General features: G+C 45.8%; 1 protein-coding gene across 1 annotated transcript in view; it reads left to right on the forward strand.

The window, feature by feature from the left end:
• Positions 1–20232, forward strand: part of C1H3orf20 (chromosome 1 C3orf20 homolog) — an 87969-nt gene extending 67737 nt beyond the window's left edge. The window contains 5 exon segments of the mRNA XM_047743810.1: positions 7223–7526; positions 9539–9646; positions 11252–11394; positions 18208–18342; positions 19002–20232. Coding sequence (XP_047599766.1) covers positions 7223–7526; positions 9539–9646; positions 11252–11394; positions 18208–18342; positions 19002–19098 — 787 coding nt within the window. The 3' untranslated portion in view covers positions 19099–20232.
• The last annotated feature ends 4359 nt before the right edge of the window (positions 20233–24591 follow it).

The raw sequence follows: 24591 nt of genomic DNA on the forward strand, positions 1-24591 counted from the left end.
ATTTATCCATTTCACTTAGGTTATCTAATTTGTTGATGTATAGTTCATAACTTCTTATAATCCTTTTTAGTTTTGTAAGATCAGTAATAATGTCCCACTCTCATATTTAATTTAATAATTTGAGTCTTCTCTCTTTTTTCTTAGTCTAACTAAAGATTAGTCAGACTTATTGATCTTTTCAGAGAGCCAACATTTTTTCGTTGTTTCTCTATATTGCCTTCTATTTCTGTTTTCTTTATCCTCACTCTACTGTGACTGATTTCCTTCCCTCTGCTAGCTTTGAGTTTAGATTGTTCTTGTTTTGCTAGTGTAATGTTAGGTTTGGTTATTGATTTGAGCTCTTTTTTCTCTCTTAATCAATGTATCCTTTAAATTTTGTTATTTTGGGCTGTTTTGTTTTCATTAGTGTCAAAGTATTTCCAATTTTTCTTGTGATTTCTTCTTTGCTCCATTGACCGTTTAAGAATGTGTTGCTTAATTTCCAATTTATGATTTTTCCAAATTTCTTTCTGTTAATGATTTCTAATTTTATTCCACTGTTGTTAGGGAAAATATTTTGTATGATTTCATTCTTTTTTAATTTACTGGAACTTTTTGATGGGTGACTATATAGTTTATGCTAGAGAATGGTCCCTGTGCACTTGAGAAGAATGTGTATCTGCTATAGTTGAGTTAAATAATCTATCCGTGTCTCTTAGGTTAGTTGTCTACAGTGTTCTTTTTTTTTTTTTTTTTTTTTGACAGACAGATCACAAGTAGGCAGAGAGGCAGGCAGAGAGAAAGGGGGAAGCAGGCTCCCCGGTGAGCAAAGGCCTGATGCGGGGCTCAATCCCCAGACCTTGGGATCATCACCTGTGCTAAAGGCGAGGCTTTAACCCACTAAGCCACCCAGGCACCCCTACAGTGTTCTTTAAAGTGTCTATTTTCTTGTTTATCTTTTTTCTAGTTGTTTTGTCTGTTATTAAAAATAGGCTGTTAAGATGAATGGATAAAGAAGATGTGGTATATATATACACAATGGAATACTATGAAGCCATCAAAAGAAATGAAATCTTGCCATTTGCAATGATGGATGGATGGATAGTGGATGGAACTAGAGGGTATTATGCTTAGCGAAATAAGTCAATCGGAGAAAGACAACTATCATATGATCTCCCTGATATGAGGAAGTGGAGATGCAACATGGGGAGTTTGGGGGGTAGGAAAGGAATAAATGAAACAAGATGGGATCGGGAGGGAGACAAACTGTAAGAAACTCTTAATCTCACAAAACTAACTGATGGTTGCTTGGGGGAGGGGTGTAGGGAGGGGGTTGTGGGCTTATGGTCATTAGGGAGGGTATGTGCTATGGTGAGTGCTGTGAAGTGTGTAAACCTGGCGATTCACAGACCTGTACCCCTGGGGCTAAAAATACATTATATGTTTATAAAAAAATATAATAAAACAAAACAAAACAAAAAAATAGGCTGTTAAAATATCCAACTAGAATTAGAGTAGAATTTTCTGTTTCTCCTTTCAATTCTGTCAGTTTGTGCTTCATATATTTAGAGGCTGTATTACCATATTGCATACATATTCATAATTGTATTTTTAATGAGAGTGACCCTGTTCTTAATATATAGTGCTTTATTTGTCTCCTGAAATAATTTTTTACTTAAAGTATATTTTTGTCTGGTATTAGTTTAACCATCCCTGTTCATTTTTGGTTACTATTTCCTTGGAATTTGTTTCCATCTTTTTTATTGCAACCTAGTTGTATCTTTGAGTCTTCTGTGGAGAGCATATAGTTAGATCATGGGTTGTTGTTTTTCTTTTCCATTCTGCCAATCTCTGACTTTTGTTGAAGATTTCAATCCATTTACATTTACAAGTAATTACTATTAAGGGCTTACATCTTCCATTTTGTTATTGGTTTCCCATAAATCTTATATATTTTTTTTGTTCCTCAATTCCTCCATTGTTGACTTTTATTTTTGTTTCTTCTTTTTACATGTGTTGGTATGTGGTGTGATGCTTAATTTTGTTCCAACTTGATTAGGATAAGGGGGAAACGGTATTGTCTGTGAATGTGCTTCTGCACTTGATCTTAGCCCAAAAGGCCAAGAAGTTATTGTGAATGTGCTTCTGGAAGACATTGGCATTTGATTCAGTAGACAGATTAAAGAGATTCATCTTTACCAATGGGGATGGGCATCATCCAATCCACTGAGGACCTAAATAAAACAAAAAAAAAAGCAGAAGAAAAGTGAATTCCTTCTCTCTATTCTTGAGCTGGAAAGTCCATTTCTTCCTGCCCTCAGACATCAGAGCTCCTGGTTCTTGGGTCTTTGGATGTTAGGACTTACACAGCAGCCTCCTAGTTCTTAAGCCTTTGGCCTTGGACTAGGAATTATACCATTGGCTCCCTTGGTTCCCAGGTTGTTGGACTCAGATTAAATTATACTACTGGTTTCCCTGGCTCTGCCGCTTGTAAACAAAGGATTGTGGGACTTTTTGGCTTCTGTAATCACATGAACCAACTCCTATAATAAAAAATTTCTCTGATATATATCCATATATATCCTGTTGGTTCTGTTTCTAGAGAGCCCTAAGTAATACATATAGTTTTTTTAAAAGATTTTATTTATTTGTTTTATCTGAGAGAGAGAGTGTGTGTGTGTCTGTGTGTATGAGTGGGAGGAGGGCAGAGAGAGAGGGAGAGAGAGAATTTCAAGCAGACTCCTTGCTGAGCATGGAGCCCACATGGGCCCAATTTCATGACCCTGAGCCAAAAATCAGGAGCCAGACACTTAACCAACTGAGCCACCCAGGTGCCCCACATACAGTTTTGATTCCCTTCTTATTTCCTTTTCTGTATAGTTTTTAGTTATTTTCTTAGTAGTTGGTCTGGGGATTACAATAACAGTCTATCTTGAATTAATATAAATTTAGCTTCAAAAGTCTACAAAATCTCTACTCCAATACAAACTCACCACCCACCCTGTTGTTGTCGTAAAAAACTACATCTTTATGCATCATGTGCCCAACTAACATAGATTTATAATTATTGTTTTATGTGTTTGTCTTTTAAATCATATAGGAAAAGAACAGAGTAGTTGTAAATATGATTATGCTGATTTATATTTACTTATATAGTTAGCTTTACAGTGTTTTTTATTTCTTCATATAGTTTCAAGTTACTGTCTAGTATTCTTTGATTTCAATCTAAAGGCACTTTAGCATTTCTTTTGCAACAGGTCTACTAGTGACAAAATCCCTCAGCTTTTATTTATCTTGGAATGTCTTGACTTCTCTCTTATTTTTGAATGGTAAATTTGCTTAATATAGAATCCTTTGTTGGAGATGTCTTTTTTTTTTTCTTTTAGCACTTTACATATGTCATTCTGGTGCCTTCCAGCCCCATGATTTTTTATGAGAAACTGGCTGTTAATTTTATTAGGAATCCCTTGTAGATGATAAACCATGTTTGCTGCTTTCAAGATTCTCTTTTTGTCTTTGACTTTCAACAATTGTATTATAATGTATCTTTCCGTGGATCTCTGAATTTATCTTACCTAGATATTGTTGAGCTTCTTAGAAAGACATATTTTGGAGAGTCTTTGGCAATTATTTCTTCAAATATTCTTTCTGCTTCTTTCTTTCTTGTCCTTCTGGAACTCCCATTGAGTGTATCTTAGCATTCTTGATGGTGTCCCACATGTAACTGAAGCTCTCCTTATTTTTCTTTGTTCTTTTTTCTTTCTGTTCCTCAGACTGGATAATCTTAAATGGCCTGTTTTCAAGTCTGCTGATTCTTTTTCCTGACTATTCAGATCTGTGGTTGAATTTTTCATTTCATTTATTGTACTTTTCAACTCCAAAATTTCTAGTTAGCTTATTTTATACTTTTTATTTCTTCGTTGATATTCCATGTTTGGTAGGACATTGTCTTCCTGGTTTCCTTTAATTATTCATTCTTCATTTCCTTAGTACTTTGGGCATAATTAGGACAGTTGATTTATAGATCTTTATCTAGTAAGTACAATGGCTGGAATTCCTCAGGGATAGGTTTTCTTCATTCCTTTTTTCTTGTTTCTTTTAGTGCTTCATTTTAATATCATAATGTGGTAATTCTGGAAATCAAATTCTTCCCTCTTTCCAGGGTTTATTTTTGTTGCTCATAGTTTGTAGTTGTTTAGTGACTTTTCTAGACTACTTTTATAAAGACTACATTCTTTGTCATGTGTGGTCATAAAGTCTCTGTTTAGCTTAGTGGTCAACTAGTGAAATTTGACAGACTTCTTAAATACCTGGAGCCAAATAATAAATAAATAAATAAATAAATAAATAAAAAACACTCTCCTAGTCTTTGCAGATTAACTGTGTTAAGGTAAACCCTTTCAGTGCTTTCAAGCTGTTTACGTCTCTGCTTTGTCTTTCATGTCCCACATTGGCAGAGACCAAATGTCATCCAGATATGAAAGACTAGAGTATTCTCAGGTTTCTCTAAACATGGTTCCAACCCTGGACATGTATGTGCCCCTTTAGATTCCCTAGTATATGTGGAAACTTTCAAAGTCTTTATATACTCCCCTCCATGTATTTTTCCCCCAGCGTCTTCTTCCCAGGTTTTTTCATTTGTGTACCGTGTGCCTGTCTGTTATCCCTTAAACCAGGAGGTTGTATCTCCCATACTTCCTTTCAAATGATTTTAACAGATGCTGTCCAGGAGAAAGTTCCAAGGTGAGCAAAACAAAGGCAAGCCCCTTAGCCAGTCCTTTAGGGAATCTCCAGACATGCCAAACCACATAATCACAGTTCCTTGAGAGCAAAGTCCATATTACCCTCTCTGGTATCAGCAAACCACACTAGGAACTTGGGCTGCCATCCTCACAGATGCCACCAAGGTGGGGAGCAGGGGATAGGAAGTGAGTAAGTTAAAACACCACAGTACTCTCTTACCAATATATAGCAGTTTCTTTATTCATTAAGCATTCCTTGACTGTGGTAAGTTTTTAAATTTGTTTCCAGAGTTCTGATCAAGTTGATTCTGACAGTTTTTGCCAGCTTAATTGTTGCTTTAGTGAAGGGACATAGATTTGGGGTTCTCTATGCCACTCTTACATTTTGCTATGCCACTCTTATATTTGTATAATTTTATAAAAATCATTTTTGGGGCACCTGGGTGGCTCAGTTGGTTAGGCATCTAACTCTTGATTTCAGCTTGAGTCATCATCTTAGGGTCATGGGATCAGGCCCCATGTAAGGCTCTGTGCTCAGCAGGGAATCTGCTTGAGGATGATTCTCTCCCTCTCCCTCTGCCCCTCCCCCTGCTTGCACTCTCTTGCTCTCAAATAAATGGGCGAATCTTTTAAAAAATCATTTTTATATAATTTTCTGTGAATTGTGTATTCACTTACTTTGTTCATATTTTGCTGGGTTATTAACTTTTTCTAACTCATTTATAGTATTTTACTTAGTAGGGAAACTAACCACTTGTCTCTGTTGGAAGTTTCATATACATATTTCCCAGTTTGTCATTTGTCATTTGTCTTTGTGATGGTTTTGCCACTCAGGTTTTTTCATTTTTCTTCTGTGTAGTTAAATTTATCAGTATTTTTCTTTCATAGGCTTTGGACTTAAGAATCCTAATTATCAAAGGCTTTCCCTACTCTAAAACTATAAGGTGATTCATCCCTATTTTCTGTTAGAATGTTCATGGCTTAATTTTCTCACATTTAAATTCTTGATCGATTTTGGATTTATCTTAGTGTGAGTTGTGATTAGTAGATCTAACCTTTTTTCTCCAAGATATTCATTTTCTTAAAGAAGAGATATTCTTAAGTTTAGCAAGTGTTTATTAGTATCAGGCACCTTCTGTGAAAATATGAATAGTTAAATTACTGGCATTGATCTTGTTTTAGGTTGACCTGGTTTTTAATCCTAGCCCTTGTCATTTAATCACTGTATGAACTTGGATAACCCATTCACCCAGTGGGAATCTTCTGTTTTCCAATCTGTAAACAGTGATAGTAGTTTCTGTCCAGACTATCACATAGGGTTATTACAAAATTAGCCAAGACAATGTCTATGCCAGGGGCTATGGGTGCTTACAATGCTAACCACAGTGTAAGATAGTGGTAATGATAAGAATAAAATCATAGCAGCACTTTATATTTGAATGGTTCTCATTCCCACCTAAATACAATAATGCTGAGACAACCCAGTGCGATGCCTGGCACATAATATGTACCTGATTAGTATTTGTTTGCATATTTATTGAATTTCTATTGAATGTTTACTATCTGCCAAGAACTATTATTTCACTGAGCAAAACACTCCAAACTCATGAACTCATGAAATTTATGTTCTGTTGGAATGGAGAAGTACAATAATCAAAATAAATAAAATGTACGGTATGTGCTCTAGTGAGCAATGCTAAGGAGAAAAAATAGCCAGGGAGAGGGAAAGAATATTGAGGGTTGAGAGGTGCAATTCCAAATAGGACAGTCAGGGAAAGCCTCTCTGACAAGTTGACATTCGCATGAAGATATAAAGGAGGTGGGAAAGAAAGTGAGTTGTGTGGTGGCTGCCCAGGGGGAAAGCCAGGCAGGCAGTAGGAACAGCAAGAGCAAAGGCCCTAAGGCTGGGGGATAAGCAGATGCTGGAGCAACTGAGCACAATAAGCAAAGGTGAGAATATTGGAGAGTAAGAGAGGCCAAGAGACTGAGGAAGGAGACCAGAACATGTACAGCCTGGAAAGGCATCATGGGGAGATAGGCTTTTATTCTGTGAAAGGTGAAAGGTCACTGGGGGTTTCAAAGAGATTAGTGACATGATATGACTTGGGTTCTAACAGGAGCCAGGATCCCTCCATCTGGTGTGAGCAGAATAGATTGAAGGGGGGCCAGGGAAGAAAGCAGAGTGCCATTAGGAGCCCTTACAGGCATCCAAGCAAGAAATGATGGTGGCTTGGGCCATGTCAGTAGGAATGGGGGAGAAGGAACATGGATGGATTCTAGATCATTCATGAACATAGAGCAGACAGGCTTACTGGTAGATTGGATGGGACGTGAGGTGTCAGAGAAAGAAAGGGGTTCAGGATGACTCCAAATTTTTTGTTGAGTAGATGAAGGAGTTATCAGTTTTACCTGTGGAAACTGAGGCACACAGAGTTTAGGGGGCCCCATCCAAGGCCTAAGCACTGGCCTACTGAGCACTGGCCCGTTGTCCCTCATTGCAGAGGAAAGGCTGGAGAGATGCGCAGCCCCACCAGGTGGGCAGCCTCACCCTCTGACTGCCCACTGGTGCTGCGGAAGCTCATTCGCAAGGAAGACATTCGGGCTGGCTGCAGGTGCCTGGTGAAGGCACCGCTGGTCACCGACGTGGAGCTAGAGCGCTTCCTGTCTGCACCCCGTGACCCCGGCCAGGTCCTGGTTTTCGGGATAGTCTCAAGCCAGAACCCCACCAGCACCGCACAGCTCCAGTGGCTGCTTGACACACTCTATAGTCACCGACAGCAGGGCCGTGCTTCGCCCTGCATCCAGGTGGGTCCTGGGCCCAGCTGAGGAGGCCCCAAGGTCCAGGCATCGGGAACCCCAAGGGAGAGACATCCACAGGGATGCTAGGACTGACTGAGCATCTGGCTGAGAGACTGCCCTTCAACCTCAGCACATGGGCCCCCTCTCACTTCCTTTTCTCCTTGGGGCCTTTGCATAAACTCTTCGATATGCAGTCTGCCATGTTTTGCCTCTCTTCTCTCTCTCTGACTCATCCTCTTGTCCTAAGACGAATGTCACCACATTGAAGTGGGCACTCTTTCTGACCGAGAACTTTTCTGCCATTTTCATCCAGAGCACTCCCCCTAGCTTGTGGTTATGTATTGGGGTGCATGCTTGGGGCAGAGATGGACTCACCAATGGATACTCAAGACACAAGAATGCTCACAGACTGTGGCCGAGTTCCTACTATGTGCTGGCCTCATGCCAGACCCCAGAGGGGCCTCCCAGCATGGTGAGGCAACAGCTATAGCAGCCCTGAGCAGGGCCATGAAAGGCCAGCTCCGGGGGCTCAGGAGCTGGGAGCAGGGCCTGCCACCTCCAGAGAGTCGGGGAGTCTCCCAGGATGCAAGGGTTTGGGCAGGTGGGTGAGTGTTCCTGTCAGAGGCAGCAGCCTGTGCAAAGGTGGTCAAGGGGTCCCTGTTCATTGGGGTTGAAGTCTCAAGGATCTGTCCGGGGCACATAGAACACTCCCAGTCCTGTCCTGGCTGCAGGGTCATTCCTGAATCTCATCATCATCCTCCCTCAGTAGCCATCCCTGGCAGGGTTAGCAGGGTTCAGGGGTGACACAATCCCCACCCTGACTGGAGCAGAAGATGCTGTGTGAGCATGTCAGTTTCATGTCCACCTGCTGACTTCCTTCAAGTCCTCTGGCCCTATGTCCTCTCTGGTCCATCGTCTGCCCCTTCTTCCTGCTTGGCATTGGAACCCTTCTGAGTAGACTCCAAAAGCCCTTTTACTGGTCTTGTACATCCAAGCTGTATATATATTATAGAGTCAGCCCCAACTTACACAGACTTAGTGAACACTTATTGAGTCCTGCCCTGTACTCATTGCTACATAGATATAGGATCCCTGCCCACATGGGAACTTAGAGGTGCCTTTAGTCTACCTCGAGGCCATTAGTTATCTGTAAGCATAGGATGCACAGCAGTCCAGCCCAGCATGAGTAGCATAGGCCCTGACCTTGAATCTGAGGGAGGAGTGGGCAGTGGGATTTGAGGGATGTGGAGGATGGATCTGGAGAGAGGTGTCAGGTTTCATAGCGACTCTGGTTTCACCATTCCAGTGTATGTGATTAAGGCTGAAATGTTCCCTAATATTGTCTTGCTCTGAAAGCTAGAATGCCAGATACAGTTCTGGATTTCACATTTTAAGTTGAAACATCAGGCAGGACAGCTGGAGGCACCTGGAATAAAAGGCAGATAAAATCAGGAAACATTATACATTAGCCATTTTAAAGGGTTTGTAACATCCAGAAAGAAGGAGGGGAAAGAGACCAGCTTTACTCTGGATTGACGAGGCCTCACCTTGTGATGTAGGTTTGACTCAGGTCCCGGCACTGGATCTAATGACAGGGAACTGTCCAGAGGGGCAGCCAGCAGTGGGTAGAGGGTGGAGGAATCCTGAAAATAGGGACACCCATGAATATGGTATGCCTTCAAATCTCCAGTAGGACTTCTTCCAGGCAGAGGGAACAGTCAAGTCCTGCAGACCCTAGAGGGTGGAGCTAGTGGCTGTCATGTGGAGAGGGGCAGTCATCTCCATGACACCCTTCACCAGCAAAAGGCCCTAGATAGACCCAGATGCCTAGATGGTCGTGGCAATGGTCATGGGGTGTGTGTGTGTGTGCGGGGATTGAACAGCCCATTGAACAGGAGATGGGAGGCAGTGTTGAATGGGGCTCCGGGACTTCACAGGAACCTGGCTAGCCTGAGAATACAGGAATCAGTGCATCCTCTTGGTGTAGGATGGATGGGCACTTACTTCTGTCTTGGCAGTGTCGGCATGACCCCTACCGCCTGCTGCGGTATGACCTGGACAGCTCCCTCCAGAAGGACCCACCCCTGCTGGTGAAGAAGTATGCTGTGTTGCCGGGGATGATTCTGGTGAGCTGGGGCCCACCGGGGATGCAGCGCCAACCGCTTGCCAACATAGTCTCCTGCAGTCCCTACCCTTGTGGAATCAGAAATGGGAGGGGAAAGGAGAGAGCATTTGTGAAATCTGAGGCCCAGAGAGCTGAAGGCCTGAGAGTCACCCAACACACAGAGTCAGGGCGGGAGTCCAGTCTCCTGTTCCTGCCTGACCCCATGCGTCCCTCATCCTGGAAGACTCAAGGGAGCAGGCCATACCCAACCTAGAGAACCAAATTCTCTTCATCTGGTTTGTTTTGTTTTGTTTTAGAGATTTATTTATTTATTTATTTATTTGAGGGGTCGGGGAGGGATAGAGGGAGGAAGAGAGAAAGAATCCTCAAGCAAACTCTCCACTGAGCATGGAGCCCCATGCAGGGCTTGATACCAGGACCCTGAGATCATGACCTGAGCCAAAATCAGGAGTCGAACACTTAACTGACTGAGCCACCCAAGTGCTCCTTTCTTCCATCTGTTTGTAAGTTAACTTTTTACCAAAAACAGGGCATTGTAAAAAAAGAAAAAAATATATATATATATACACACATATATGCATTATAGAAAATTTATAATTTTTTTTTAAAGATTATTTATTTATTTATTTGACAGAGAGAAATCACAAGTAAGCAGAGAGGCAGGCAGAGAGAGAGGAGGAAGCAGGCTCCCCGCTGAGCAGAAAGCCCGATGCGGGGCTCGAACCCAGGACCTGGGATCATGACCTGAGCCGAAGGCAGCGGCTTAACCCACTGAGCCACCCAGGCGCCCCGCATTATAGAAAATTTAGAATATACAATTGAGAAAATAATGACTTCCCCATATTACACAGATTGCCTCATTTGTTCATGCAGCATGTATGTACCGGGCTCCTGCTAGATCCAACACAATCAGAACATCTGGGCCATCCCTGTGGTGTGCCTCTAGCTTTTTCAGTCTTTTTTCTGACTTTGGGGTCCCGCTTTTGTAATTGTGATTTTAACCATTACATGAGAATCTGTCATTTGATTTCTCTGCCTGTGAGCCTTTTGTTGGACATTTAGGTTATTTCTGGGTAGGTTTACATAAAAAATAACACGCTAATGGATATCCTTGCACAGAAATCCCTAGACAGATGTCTACTTGCTGAGACTGACATTAGAGAGTGGGGGTACAGAGAGCAGTAGGACAAGATCCCTGCCCTCCAGAGGCTCCCATCCCATGGGACCAGCTGATCAGTGCACAGGGATAAGTGGGCCAGCCAGCTGTGGGTGGGTGTGGTGGGACCCTCTGAGCAGGAAGAAACCCTTCTGGCCCCAGGACGCTGGGGCGCTTGTGTGTGAAGGGGCATCTGAGCAGGTGGGCTGGCAGGGGCAAAGGTTGGAATGGTGGGGCTGCCCTCTGACTTGAGAGGCCTGGATGGGGAACAGGCTCAGCCACACCTGACTGGGCAGCTTGGGGAAGGCAACACCCTTTCCCCCACCACCAAAACCACCAGAGAAAGGCCTGGCTTCTGGCACAAGCTCTGAGGGCCCAGGGCACGGGCCTGAGATTCAGTGCTGGTGTGCTGAGGGCCCCTCCCATCGTGTGCTTCCTGTGTATCCACAGATGTTCGCCGGGGGGAAGCTCCTTTTTGGTGGCTGTGTTTTGAATGGATATGGCTTCAGTAGGCAGAATCTGCTGAAACAGATCTTCCAGGCTCGACGAGACTGCAAGATGGGCTACTTCCTGCCAGACAACTACAAGTTTAGGTAAAATGGGAAAAACTTAGGATGCAGGGCAGGCACAGGGAGGGACACTCATTATGGGAGGGACACTGGTGAGGACAGAAGCTGGCAGCAAGCAGAAGACTTCTCAGGTTAGCAAGGGGGAGTGAGGTCATGCTGTTGGTTTCTCTGAAACACAAGTTGGAGAGAAGGTCCCTCTGGAGAAAGGGGAACGTGGGATGGTTTGCGCGGTGCTGGAAATCATGAAGACACGTTTAGGTAGGCGTCCTAGCGATACCTCCACCTTTTTCCCCATCATGCCCTACCCCATCTTGTGTGTAATCCCTGTCCTCTGTTTACAGCAGGGCCACGTAGATAAGGCTCCCTCATGAAGTGAGCTCAGGCCCTTGGGAAGGGAAGTGGGGTGGTGCTGGCTTGAGGCTGCCTCTTGGCCACTGAGTGTAGGCTTTTCAACCAGGTGACACCCATCTATTGAATGCCTCCCAGGCCCAGCTTGGGTGAGATGAACAAGGCTTGGTCTCTTAGCTCAAGAAGCACGCAGCCTCGTCCAGGGAAGGAGTCCACAGTTTATGACATTGCTGGAGGCTATGTTAGGAGTGGATTCTGAAATGCCTGGGCTGTACAGTGAAAAACCTTACTGGGTCAGGGGTCCCAAGAAAAGTCAGGAGCCCCAACTCTGGTCTTTATAGGCTGGGGGACCACTTGCCTCCCTAATCCTCACTGTCCTCACCTTTAGAATGAGGACGATAATTCCCACCTCTTATGAAAGTGTGTTTGCCAAAGTGTCATATAAACTATAAAGTGAGGGCACCTGGGTGACTCAGTCATTAACTGACTGCCTTTAGGCTCAGGTTATGATGCCAGGGTCCTGGGATCAGGCCCCGAGTGGGGCTCCCTGATCAGCGGGAAGCCTGCTTCTCCTTCTCCAAATCCCCCTGCTTGTGCTGCTGCTCTCTCTGTCTCTCTATCTGTGAAATAAATAAAAGCTTAAAAAAAAACAAAGTGAGGAGCAAACACATATACAAAGCATTACCTGCCTAAACATAGGGGCTGCCTGTGCCTGCACCCCTAGCATGGAAAGTCCAGACAGCAACCCTACCCCACTCCCACCGGGCCCCTCAGCTTTCTAGGAGTCCTGGAGTCAGTTTTTCCCCAGCGCACTGAGTTCAAGCCATGCCAGAACGTCTGCCAGACCCTAAAGAGGTTCCTCTAGGAGGAACTGTAGCGGTCACACCCTGGCCAACTTAGTAGAGAAGGCAGGGTCCCCAGGAGCCCAGAGACATCAGGAAGGGCAGATGCTGCCAGGTGCAGAGAGCAAAGTCACTGAGCCCCCACCACCTGAGACTGGAGGACGGCTTGGGGTAGCTTACTGACAGTCCCAGGGAAAAAGAGAAATGGAGGCTCTGGGTCTGCTCAGGTTCAAGAAAGTACTATACCAAAAACAGAGGGGATGGGAGGATGCCATCCAGAAGGCCCAAACTGAGGATGAGTGGAAGCCACTGGAAGGTGCCGAAGACAGCAAGCAAAGGCATTTTCAGAGACATTTGACTAATGGGGTGTTTGGGCGTGTGGTAGAAGGGGAGTGAGAGAGGCCCAAACTAGTTACAAGCAGATGTAGCTCTTTATTTGGCTTCCAGTGTCCTTAAAAGGACCTGCTCTCTGCCTCAGCTGCTTTGTCCATAGAGCAAGAATTAGCATAGTTTTCATTGCACTGGGTCCTGAGGATTGGATGAGTCAGGCATGTGTGAGATCCTGGCACATCACTACCACCTATTGACACGTTACAAATTACAGTTGTGACTGCTATCACTGTTACTTAATGAATTCTAGGCTCCTGATTGTTATATGCAAGGGTTCGGAAAGGACTTCATGCTCACAACTTGAAGATTTCAGTAAGTTTTGAGGAATGGTGGAGAGAGAATTAACAAACTACACACACATGGACACACGCAGATTCACAGACGCACACACAGATGCAGACAAAAACCCACACATATACACACACACAGACACATACACAGAGAGACACACAAACACACAGACACACACAGACACACTCATGTGTGCACAGTCCAGGTTTTCAAAAGTAGAAAGGGGAGGATTCCTGAGACTATAAACCAGTAGGACTCCTCTTAATTCTAGAATGGCCTATTAAGTTGGCAGTTTAAAGGCACTTAGAGAAAAAAGGGAATGGAATTCGACAAGAAAATGTTGCCATAACAACAGTTCTTTTATCTACATCTGTGAAAGGAACCACCTCAAGCTCAGTGGTGTAAAACCACACAGCCATTTCCCAATATTGTCTCTGAGGGTCTGGGGGCTGAGGGGCTCAGCTAGGTAGTTCTTGCTTGGGTTCTCTCATGTGGTCATGTCAGAACATGACAGTGGCCGGAGTCATCTCAAAGACTTGCTCATTCCCATGCGTGGCGGTCCCTGCACTTGCAGCCCGAACACTTACACCTGGCTTTTCCGTGTGGCCTGGGCTTCCTCAGATATGGCAGCTGGGTTCCAAAGCGAGGAGTGTCCTGAGATGCAGCCAGGTGGGAGCTGTGTTTCCTCCTAAGTCAGGTAGCGTCCGCTTGCACTGCCTGTGGGTCCCTAGGGCCAGCCACGCGCCTCTCGATGGGAGGGGTGTCAAAGAATTTCTGGACGTGTTCTACAGCCAGCCACTCGTCCGATTCCTCTTCCAGCAGGGTAACTGGAATAGTAGTGAGACGCTGTCAGCCTAGAGTATCTAACTTTAAGGAAGACACTGGGTGAGATCGCTTGTGAGACTTTTGGTGAGATCCTTACGAACAAGGTGGATCAACGTGGCTCAGGCAGCTGCTTGTTCGGCTATACCCAGCAAGTGGTGATCAGCCTGAAGGGCAAACCTCTGTGTTCGGCCTGTCCACTTTTCCCCAAAATATGTAACTTGGATGTGTTCCTGGAAGGCTAACCAATTAGTTGGCCCCTAGATGGGGAAGGATGACAGAATGGAGGTTCGCAGTAAGCTCAGCCGCCAAGCGGTGGTTTGGAAGAAGTAGAGCAAATGTTCACTTTTAGTTTTGAGAGGTGTATGGTCAGTGCATGTGGAAAGTGCCAGCATGGTCAACCACTTTGTTGAAAAAGCATCTTAGAAGTCAGAGCTTGCGGTGTAGCACAAGGGAGATGCAGTTTCTGGAGTTCTAGTGTTTTCATTTCTGGGTCCTCTGTTACAAGAGGGAGCTGGCAGGGACCCTCCTATCCAGAGCTCTGGCGGGAGGTTGCCCTCACTGTCCCTGGGTGGAAATCATTTCTTCCTTGCCAGGGTAGACTTTCAGTGTGCTTGGTTTTGTACAGCTCTAGTGCAAGGATTCAAGGCAGGAACGTGAGAGGGAGAGGAGACATGTCTACAGAGTAAATGCAGTGAGGTGGGCAGAACTGGAGGACAGATCCGGAAGGCCTGGGCTGCTCACTGGGCACTCAGGGGGGGCAGCCACAGAGACAGCCCTCAGTCTGGGCTCAGGGTCTGTGAGTCCACCATGGAGGAGCAAGGGCTGTGAGCAGGAAGAAGAGCTAGATCTGTCTGCGGCCAGCGAAGGAGCTTGGCTGCCCAGGGAGGCAAGTCTCCCCACTGAGGCCTCGCAAGCCCCAGCAGAGAATGAGGTGGCTCCCTGCTGGGAGTAGATGGGTTGTGGCAGAGCAGAAGGGGAGGGGCAGGCCAGGCGAAGGACAGCTGAGGGGAGATTCATGCAGGCCTGACAAGCCAGCTCTGCCCTGAGGAGCAGGCCATGGGTGGGGAAGGGGCTGCAGGTCCCTCTGCACCTGTTAAGCCGGGCCAGCCTCAAAGGCCGGGTGTCCTGTATCACATGTCCTTTCTCCCTTTCTTTGTGTCCTTTGCTCAGCCCCAGGGCCCGGCACATAGAACCCTCTTGGACATTTTCATTGAATGATGACCTAGAGCTGATTTTTATCCCTGGAGGCAGAGGTCAGTTCAGACTGAAGAAGGGCTGCTTGACAGAGTGTCCACTGATAACCAGCCACCCTGGTCATCCAGCCCACCCCTCATGTGCCTTCAGTGATGGGAGGCTCCTCTCCCTGGAAGCAGCCCCCACTTTTAACATAAAAGTCCTGCCACTCCGAGTGCCTGCCCAGGTTCATGCTCAGCACTGGGGATTGGAAGTGAACACGATCTCTACGTGCTTCATCTTGGCCGATCCAAAGATACGGAAGTCAATGAGAAAATGAGTGAAGGGGACTGATCCTTAGAAGAATGCAAGTCACAACCACAGCGAAATACCACCTCATACCCATTAGGATGGCTACCATCAAATTAGCAAAACCAGCACGTTTTGGTGAGGCTGTGGAGACACTGGAACGCACATGTGCTGCAGGCAGGACTGTGACACGGCGCAGCAGCTGTGGAGAACAGTACGGTGTGTCCTCAAAAAGTCAAACACAGAATTATGATCCAACAATTTCAGTTGTGGGTAGATACTAAAAGAATTGAAAGTGGGGTTTCGAAGAGGTATTTGTATACCTGTGTTCATAGCAGCACTATTCAAGGAAGCAACCCAAGCGTCCATCAGTGGATGAATGGATAAAGAAAATGTAGTCTGTGCATACAGTGGAATATTGCCCAGCCTTAAAATGGAAGGAAATCCTAGCATAGGCCACAACACGGATGTGACTCAAGGACATTATGCTCAGTGAAATGACCCCTTAACAAGAGGACAAACATTTACCTGAGGTCCCTAGAGATCAAATGCACAGAGACGAAAGGAGGGTGGTGGCTGTCAGGGGCTGGGGGAGGAACAATGGGGAGTTGGTGTTTAATGCGGACAGAGTTTCAGTTTGGGAAATGAAAAAGTCGGGGTAGATAGTGGTGATGGCGGCACAGCCATGTGAGTGTACTTAACACCGCAGAGCTAGGCATTAGCAAGTGGGTCTATTTTATGTTATGTACTTTCTTTTTTTTTTTTTTTTAAAGATTTTATTTATTTGACAGAGAGAGATCACAAGTAGGCAGAGAAAGGAGGAGGAAGCAGGCTCCCTGCCGAGCAGAGGCCCGATGCGGGACTTGATCCCAGGACTCTGGGATCATGACCTGAGCTGAAGACAGAGGCTTAACCCACTGAACCACCCAGGCACCCCTGTTATGTACTTTCAATCACAACTTAAAAGTGGAGGGTTAGGGAAGATGCTCTGTGTGTGCTTGCGGCTGAGGGAGGGGGAAGGAGAGGGGCTGATTTGGTCTCCAGAGCCCACCCTCCCCACTCTGGTAATACCAGGTCCCATTCTCCATCTGCCCAGGGCCAGGCAGAGAAGGCCATCTCCCCAGCTGCCAGCATGTTTCATTTGCCAACACAGCCCCAGGCCTGGTGGAGGGCCTCACCTGGGGACACTGCCAATGCTGCCCGCATCCTGGTCACCCTGACACTCTCATTGTGTAACCTGCTATCGGTAGCTCTTACCTAGGGTTCCCTTTCCAGTGTCCCACTTGGCTGGACTCTCATTTCTCCATTTACTTGTGCTTTGAGTTTCTAGGAAATGCTGAGCTGTGACCCATCCGGGGGGGTGGACATGGGGTTGGGGACAGGAGGAAGAGCCCTTAGCACCACCATGGTGCTCAGGAAGTCCCAAGAGACTCACTCCCAGGATCTACTCCCTAACACCTCTGTCCACCTGGGACCAGGAGCAGGGGAGACAGCTCAGCCCATATCTCCATTTTTTATCTTTCTAGGGTTTTCTAAACAATGGAGGATGCCCTCCTCTCCCCTCCCCTGCTTGTCTTTTGTCCCTGAAATGAGCTGCCCTCAAGAAAGTGGCATAGGAGGGGCTCAATAGATAGGAAGAAACAATGAATAAAAGGGCCTGTCCTGTCTCCTATTCATTAGTTTCCTAAGACTCCTGTAACAGTGGTCCACACACTGAGTAGCTTAAACTGAAATGTATTGTGTCATGGTTCTGGAGGCCACAGACAGAGGTGCAGGCAGGGAAGTGCTAGGGTGCTAGGGAAGGCCTGGCTCCAGGCCATTCTCTGGGCTTCTGGTAGTTCCTTGGCTTTATGGCAGCATTATTACTCCAGGCTTCACGTGATGTTCTCCTGTCTGTGTGTCTGTGTCCACATTGCCCCCCCCTTTTTAAAGATTTTATTTATTTATTTGACAGAGAGAGAGAGAGAGATCACAAGTAGGTAGAGAGGCAGGTAGAAAGGGAGGGGGAAGCAGGCTCCCTGCTGAGCAGAGAGCCCAATGTGGGGTTCAATCCCAGGACCCTGAGATCATGACCTGAGCTGAAGGCAGAGGCTTTACCCACTGAGCCACCCAGGCGCACCCCCCCCCCCGCCTTTTTTTTTAATTATAAGGATACCAGGTATGTTGAATTAGAGGTCCACCCTACTCTGGCATAACCTCCTCTTGACTCATGACATCTGCAGTGACCCTATTTCCAAATAAGGTCACAGTCTGGGGTACTGGGGGTTAGGACTCCACCAATCTGTGAGTTTGGGGAGGGACACAAGCAGCCCATAAGGCTGTGCATGATGGCTTATTTCCCTGGCCTCCTGTGCTCTCTCCTTTGCTCACTTTATGGAGCCCTCCTGCCTCTCTGGTGGTCAGTGCTGGGTGCACAGGTGTTGCTGACATAGAGTTAGGGTGATTCCACCGAGGCCAGAAAAACCAAGCTCTGGGGGTCTCTGGGTCCCCAGGGGTCAGACTCTTCCATTACTCACCCTGGGAAAGAAAAGCCCTGCACCCTTTTCTCTGTTGGAGCTGGAATGTTAAATGGTAGCACCAAGCCAGTGCTGCAAACTCGGGATTCCCTCTGGCTGTGCAGTTGCTGAGACTTGCCCTCCCTTCCCTGCCTCCCTTACAGCGTTCCAACCTCCACCCCGGTCCCGGAAGACCCTGACTCAGCCAAGAAAGCAATGTCGGAAGATATCCAACAAAGCTTCTCCTCGTTGGCCATGGGGGACAAGGTGGAGGAGTCCCCTCCTGAAGCCGAGAAGAAGTAGGTGGCCACCCCAGCCCCGGGGCCGAGGGGCCCTCCTGAGGTCAACAGAAGGGGCATGGCTCACGGCAGGGCCCCTGGCTCTGCCACAGGCCACAGAGTTCCTGTGGGGCTAAGTGGCTTTGGGCAAGTCACTTCCCCCTTCCCCTCCCCCGGGCGTGGGTCATCTCCAGCCGTCCCTGTTCTGGCCCATTTCATCACCTCCATGTCCAGCTGGGCACCAAGCCTGCTCCCTGGAGCTGCAGGCAGTGGTCTGGGTGGTGGAGATTGAGGTCTTGTGTAGACTCTGCTGCAAAACCCTACAACCCAGACCATTAATCTGAGAAGGGTAGACGCTGCCTGCTGTCTCCCTACAGGAAACTTTCTAGACCTGTCAGAAGTCTACTAACTCGGCCACATCGACCGAAGCGAATGACATATTCTGTAAGAGTGTAAAAATCACACATTTCTTATGAAAATAGAAAAGCAAACTTGTGAGCCTCTAGAAAGGTCACAGGTGCTGCTGGGACCTCCAGGTCGGAGCAACACCCAGAGGGCTTCAGCTGCGTAAGGCAGGGGGCCAGGCCCACTTCTGCTCAGGCCAGGGCAGGGCTCTGAGCGCTGTTTACACCAGTTCTCTCCATCCATTTCTCAGCATTTGCTTCTATTTTGATTTTTAGAATGAAATCGCCTGAAGTGGATTTGCCTGTTGTCAGCAAAGTCAGGAGGGGCAGTAAGAAGGTGGTCCCCTGGAAAAAACAGGCCTCTAAGAGGTGACGCTGTCCCTGTGGCTACCCAGAGCTCCAGGCCTGGACACAGCTCCTTTCATGTCCACCCAGCCCTGCCTCCCAAATCCCCTACCCGCTTTCTCTGAGCCTCTGCATAATAAATGAGCATGTCTCCAGCATCTGGGTGAGGCCATGGGATAGGCTGGCTCCTACAAGGCCCCCACAGCCCTGTTCTAGGCTGAATTCATGGAAACTTGATTTCTCTGACCCAGAGCTGCCTCTGTAACCAGTTAAATCAGCCAGAAAATCCCACATTCCCAAGGAAACAGATGTCTCACTGCAAGGGGGCCGAGCCAAAGGGTATATTAACTCTGAGGAGGTCGTGGATGGCATTAAAGTGTGCCCTCCTACCCTTAACAGGGTGGAAAAGGGCTCTGCTTCTGGCCCAGGTGGGTAAGAGTGGATGAGAGAGAAGAGGGAGGAAAGAGACGGAGACAGAGACGGAGAGGAAGAACAGATGGAAGAAAAGACAGAAGGAGAGATAAGAGAGCCACTGAGAAGTGGGCAGGGCAAGGACTGAGGGAGAAGGAAACTAGGGAAGAGGGAGAATAAGGGAAAGGGGCACAGAATGGGATGGAAAAGATGGTGAGAGACCACGACTGGGGACCCTTTGGTGGTATCCCAAAAGCCAGAATTCCTGCGGCACCCCCGTGTGTTAATGTCCCCATGTAGCCCAGCCTCAGTACTCTTTGGTGGATTAGACACCCCTTCTCAAGCTGACAGGCCTGAAGAGTCCTTACCAGCATCAGGAGCCCTGAGATGGCAGCCCCCTCTGCACCTCTCAGGTGTTGACTACCCCCCGGTGGTAGTCACCAGCTCTGGGTCTGTTTGTCTGAGGCTCCCGAGAGCTACTTGCCAGAGCAGGGCCTGGACCCCAGAGGGTCTGCCTGGTTCTCCAGACTTTGAAAAGAGTTCAGGTCCTGATCTGTGGGCTGTGTTTGGTGATGAGCTCTATACTTAACTACTTGTGCTCCTTTGGAATAGATGTTTTTCTCATCTGAATTTTTTGAGGTTTAATTTTTATCCTTTGTATCATTCAAAGGCTTGTTTTGAATTATACATGTATTCCCCTAAAAATGGATTTGAAATGACATGCTATGTTCTTAAGCCTGCATCTCTTGATACATAAGGGCTTGATATTTTCTAGGGGTCCTGGGCATCTAACTACTCTCCCTTCCGTAACCCCGTCTCCGAGCATAAGGGCATAAAAGGATTAGAAGGCAAGGGAAAACAAGTTCTACCTTTGTCCTGGCATGCAGGCACTCTCCAGCTCCTCAGGCAGGACATTGGAATGGAGACACTGGCCCTCCTACCTTCTTCCCTGAATTAAACCCTTGGGCCTGGATGCTAAGTTGTGTACTTCAGAAGCTGTGTGCACAGGGACCATGGAACTATCTCTACAGAGCAGGCCCCAGTCTGACTCAGGGTGCTTGCCACATTGAAAATGGCCAAAAATATGCAGACTTGAGCAGGGATGTCTCCCACTGGTGAAATAGGGCCCAGTGAATATCCAGTGCTACATAATCAAATTGTCCCTTGAGGAAGGAGAAAAGGAGGAGCCCCTTTCTCCAGAGAAACACCAGGAGAGGAGGATAAGGCTTCACCCCCTCAACTATGCCCCCAACAAACAAGGTATGATGGGAAGATGTGAAATTATCTGAAAGAGTCTTAAACTCTTGTCTTACTGGAGCAGCTAGACTTTTCCTTAAAGCTCCCTCCTGTCAACTTCCTTGGATTAGGGAGGTCGAAGGCTTTCTAAAGCAAAAAGATATAGCATGACTCGAGTGGACACTCCAGAGATGGCAAATACATGTCATCCATGGTACTGTGTGTTCCGCCCAGGCCCCTGCAGGCATCATTAATCAATCACAACACTTTGAACTCAAGTGATGGTTCAGAAAATATCCTTAGCACAAAGGTCCAGGCAACCACTGCCAGTTCACTATCAATTTTTGCCATCCATGGAGTAGTCCTCTCCTCTATCTGGACGTCAGTTTTTAGAAAGATTTCTTGGGGGATGTGAGGGTGAAATTAGAGCCAGAGCCTAGATGTAGGTTTTGTTAGGAGGACTTGCTGTGTGCTATCTGTGCCAGCAGGGAAGTAAGGAGTAACCCAATTACTCACCTCCAAGATACTCAGTCCATCAGGGGGACACTTAATGGTCAGTAACCCCAGGGCATCTAGGAAATGGGAGCAGGATACCCTTATCACTGAGCACTCTTTCCCCAATTCTTGTTCCAGGTGACCCATTAGAAAGCCCCCCAGAAAAGAGAAGATTAGGGGCGCCTGCATGGCTCAGTGGGTTAAAGCCTCTGCCTTGGGCTCAGGTCATGATCTCAGGGTCCTGGGATTGAGCCCCACATCAGGCTCTCTGCTCAGCGGGGAGCCTGCTTCCTCCTCTCTCTCTCTGCCTGCCTCTCTGCCTACTTGTGATCTCTGTCTGTCAAATAAATAAATAAAATCTTTAAAAAAAAAAAAGAAAGAAGATTATGATAAATAGACTCAAAGAAAATTAAAATTGGAAGGAAAACCAGGGATTAGGGCATCTAATCTCTCACTTTATAAAGAGGGAGACTGAGACCCTGAGAAAGGAAGGGACTGCCAGAGGCCACACAGTCAGTGTATGGTTGCATTAGGCAAAGACCTTGGTGCTGAATCCATTCTTTCTCCTCCAGCCAGGGCCAGAGGAAGAGGGAACTAGGCAAGACAAAGATCAGACTTCCATTTCCAACAATAGTATGGATTAAAGGGCCTGAAAATCATTACATTGCGGGGGTCACCAGGGTGGCTCAGTTGGTTAAGCAGCTGCCTTTGGCTCAGGTCATGATCCTAGGATCCAGGGATCGAGCCCCACATCAGGCTCCCTGCTCAGTGAAGAGCCTGCTTCTCCATCTTCTGCTGCCTGCTGCTCTGTCTACTTGTGCTCTCTCTATCAAATAAATAAATAAATAAATCTGAAAAAAAATTACATTGCAAACCACATAGAAATGTAGGATAACATAAATCAAATACCCTTTTAATGCATATGGGAGCTCACATGGTAGAAAGGAAAATCTACAGGTGGTCAAAAAAGGTAGTAGTACAAGTAGTACAAGTAGTAAGCAAGCACTCAAACCACAGCTGTCCTGAGGCTGTTTTGTTCATCCCAATGACCCAGAACCTGGGGTTTCTGGTTGTAGAGAGACAGGAGACAAAACCTTGGGCCTGAACAAGACACCAAACTTTAAATAAGACTCCCAAATATAAATCTGGGACCCTTGATATAAAATGACATGGGAATTTGAATATCTTAACCTTAGAGGAAAAATAAGTTTTGGTTAAGGATCCCCCTATGATGTATAACCAAGCTCTGTCTTCAGAGAGATTTTGGGTTTACATGTATATACATGCTGTCCACAAGGTCTAGGAAACCCTCAGAATGCTTGGTGGAAGCAAACAAATCCTCTCTGAAGATGTTCACCCTCAACCTAGACTTCATAGGATTCCCACAGAGATAATCCAGTTGAGCGTGAGCTAAAAATCAAAAATTTAAAAATACAAGCCAAAGCGAATGAAAATATCAAACACTAAATTAGCCATCCGAGATTTTGGATATTGGACTTGTCAGACAATATAAAGTGTTTTTAATGTTTAAATAAGCAAAAGAAGGAACTGAAAACATAAGCAAAGAACAAGATATAACTAAACAAAAAAGAGATGGCCTGAATTTTGCTTCCAAACATGTCGGAGTAACTGGTACTGGAGGGGTCCCTTGAAAAATAATAAGGCAGGAGAAAGTTCTGTAAGCCCCTACATTTCTGTCAGAGATGTTTTCTGGATCCTGGTTCAGGGAAGGAGAATTCAAGCAGAGTATGATAGTATTGCTGAACTGAGGGGAGAGATCAGAATTTTGGGAGAGAGAGGTAATTGGAATTTGTGGAGCAGGGTATCAGAGAAGAGGGAGTTATGCAGAGAGAACTCTAGAACTCTGCCTAGGGATCTCCTTGAGTCTTCAGCTGAATGCTAAACTGCACATGTTTAGGGCATGACTTCATGAGGCCAGGTAAAGAACTACAGGGGAGGCATGAACTAACGGTTCACAGATGGTTGGGAGACGTTAAAGTTCCAACCTGTCAGAAGTAGACACATGGGCCAGTAACTTCTTTGTCATGAGCCATAACAACTTCTTTCTAGATACATCTCTTGAGGCAAGGGAATCAAAAGCAAAAACAAACTATTAAGACTACATCAAAGTAGGGTGCCTGGGTGGCTCAGTGGGTTAAGCCGCTGCCTTCGGCTCAGGTCATGATCTCAGGGTCCTGGGATCGAGTTCCGAATTGGGCTCTCTGCTCAGCAGGGAGCCTGCTTCCCTCTCTCTCTCTCTCTCTGCCTGCCTTTCTGTCTACTTGTGATCTCTCTCTGTCAAATAAATAAATAAAATCTTTAAAAAAAAAAAAGACTACATCAAAGTAAAAAGCTTCTGCACAGCAAAGGTAACAATCAACAAAACTAAAGGCAACCTACAGAATGGGAGAAGATATTAGCAAATGACATATCTGATAAAAGGTCAGTATCCAAAATATATAAAGAACTTATAAAATTCAACACCCCAAAAGGGACCTAACAAAAATGGGCAGAAGACATGAACAGACATTTCTCCAAAGAAGACATACAGTCGGCCAACAGACACACAAAAAGAAGTTCATTGTCACCATCAGGGAAATGCAAATCAAAACTACAGTGAGATATCACCTCACACATGTCAGAATGGCTAAAATAAACAACACAAGAAACAACGTGTCGGCAAGGATGTGGAGAGAAAGGAACCCTCTTGCAGTGTTGGTGGGAATGCAAACTAGTGCAGCCTCTGTGGAAAACAGTATGGAGATTCCTCAAACAGTTAAAAATAGAACTACCTTATGATTCAACAATTGCACTGCTGAGTATTCACCCAAAGAATACAAAAACACTAATTCAAAGGGATACATGCACCCCTATGTTTATAGCAGCATTATTTATAATAGCCAAGATATGGAAGCAACCAAAGTTTCCATCAATTGACAAATAAATAAAGAAGATATACATATATGTATTCAACAGAATATTATTCAGCCATAAAAAAATGAAATCTTGCCATTTGCAATTACATGGATGGAGCTATTATAAAGCTAAGCAAAACAAATCATCAGAGAAAGACAAATACCATGATTTCACTCGTATAGAATTTAAAAAATAAAATAAGCAAAGTGGGGGGGGGTAGGAAGAGAGAGAGAGAAAGAGAGACAAGAAACAGACTCTTAATTATAGAGAACAAACTGATGGTTACCAGAGGGGAGGTGGGTGGAGGGATGGGTTAAATAGGTATGGGCTTTAAGGAGTACATTTGTCATGATGAGCACCAGGTAATGTATGGAATCTTTGAATCGCTAGATTGTACACCTGCAATCAATATAAATAATGTTAACTAACTGAGGTTAAAAACTTAAACTCCCCCCCACAAAAA

Source organism: Lutra lutra, chromosome 1 (genome assembly GCF_902655055.1).
Source record: "Lutra lutra chromosome 1, mLutLut1.2, whole genome shotgun sequence".
NCBI lineage: Eukaryota > Metazoa > Chordata > Mammalia > Carnivora > Mustelidae > Lutra > Lutra lutra.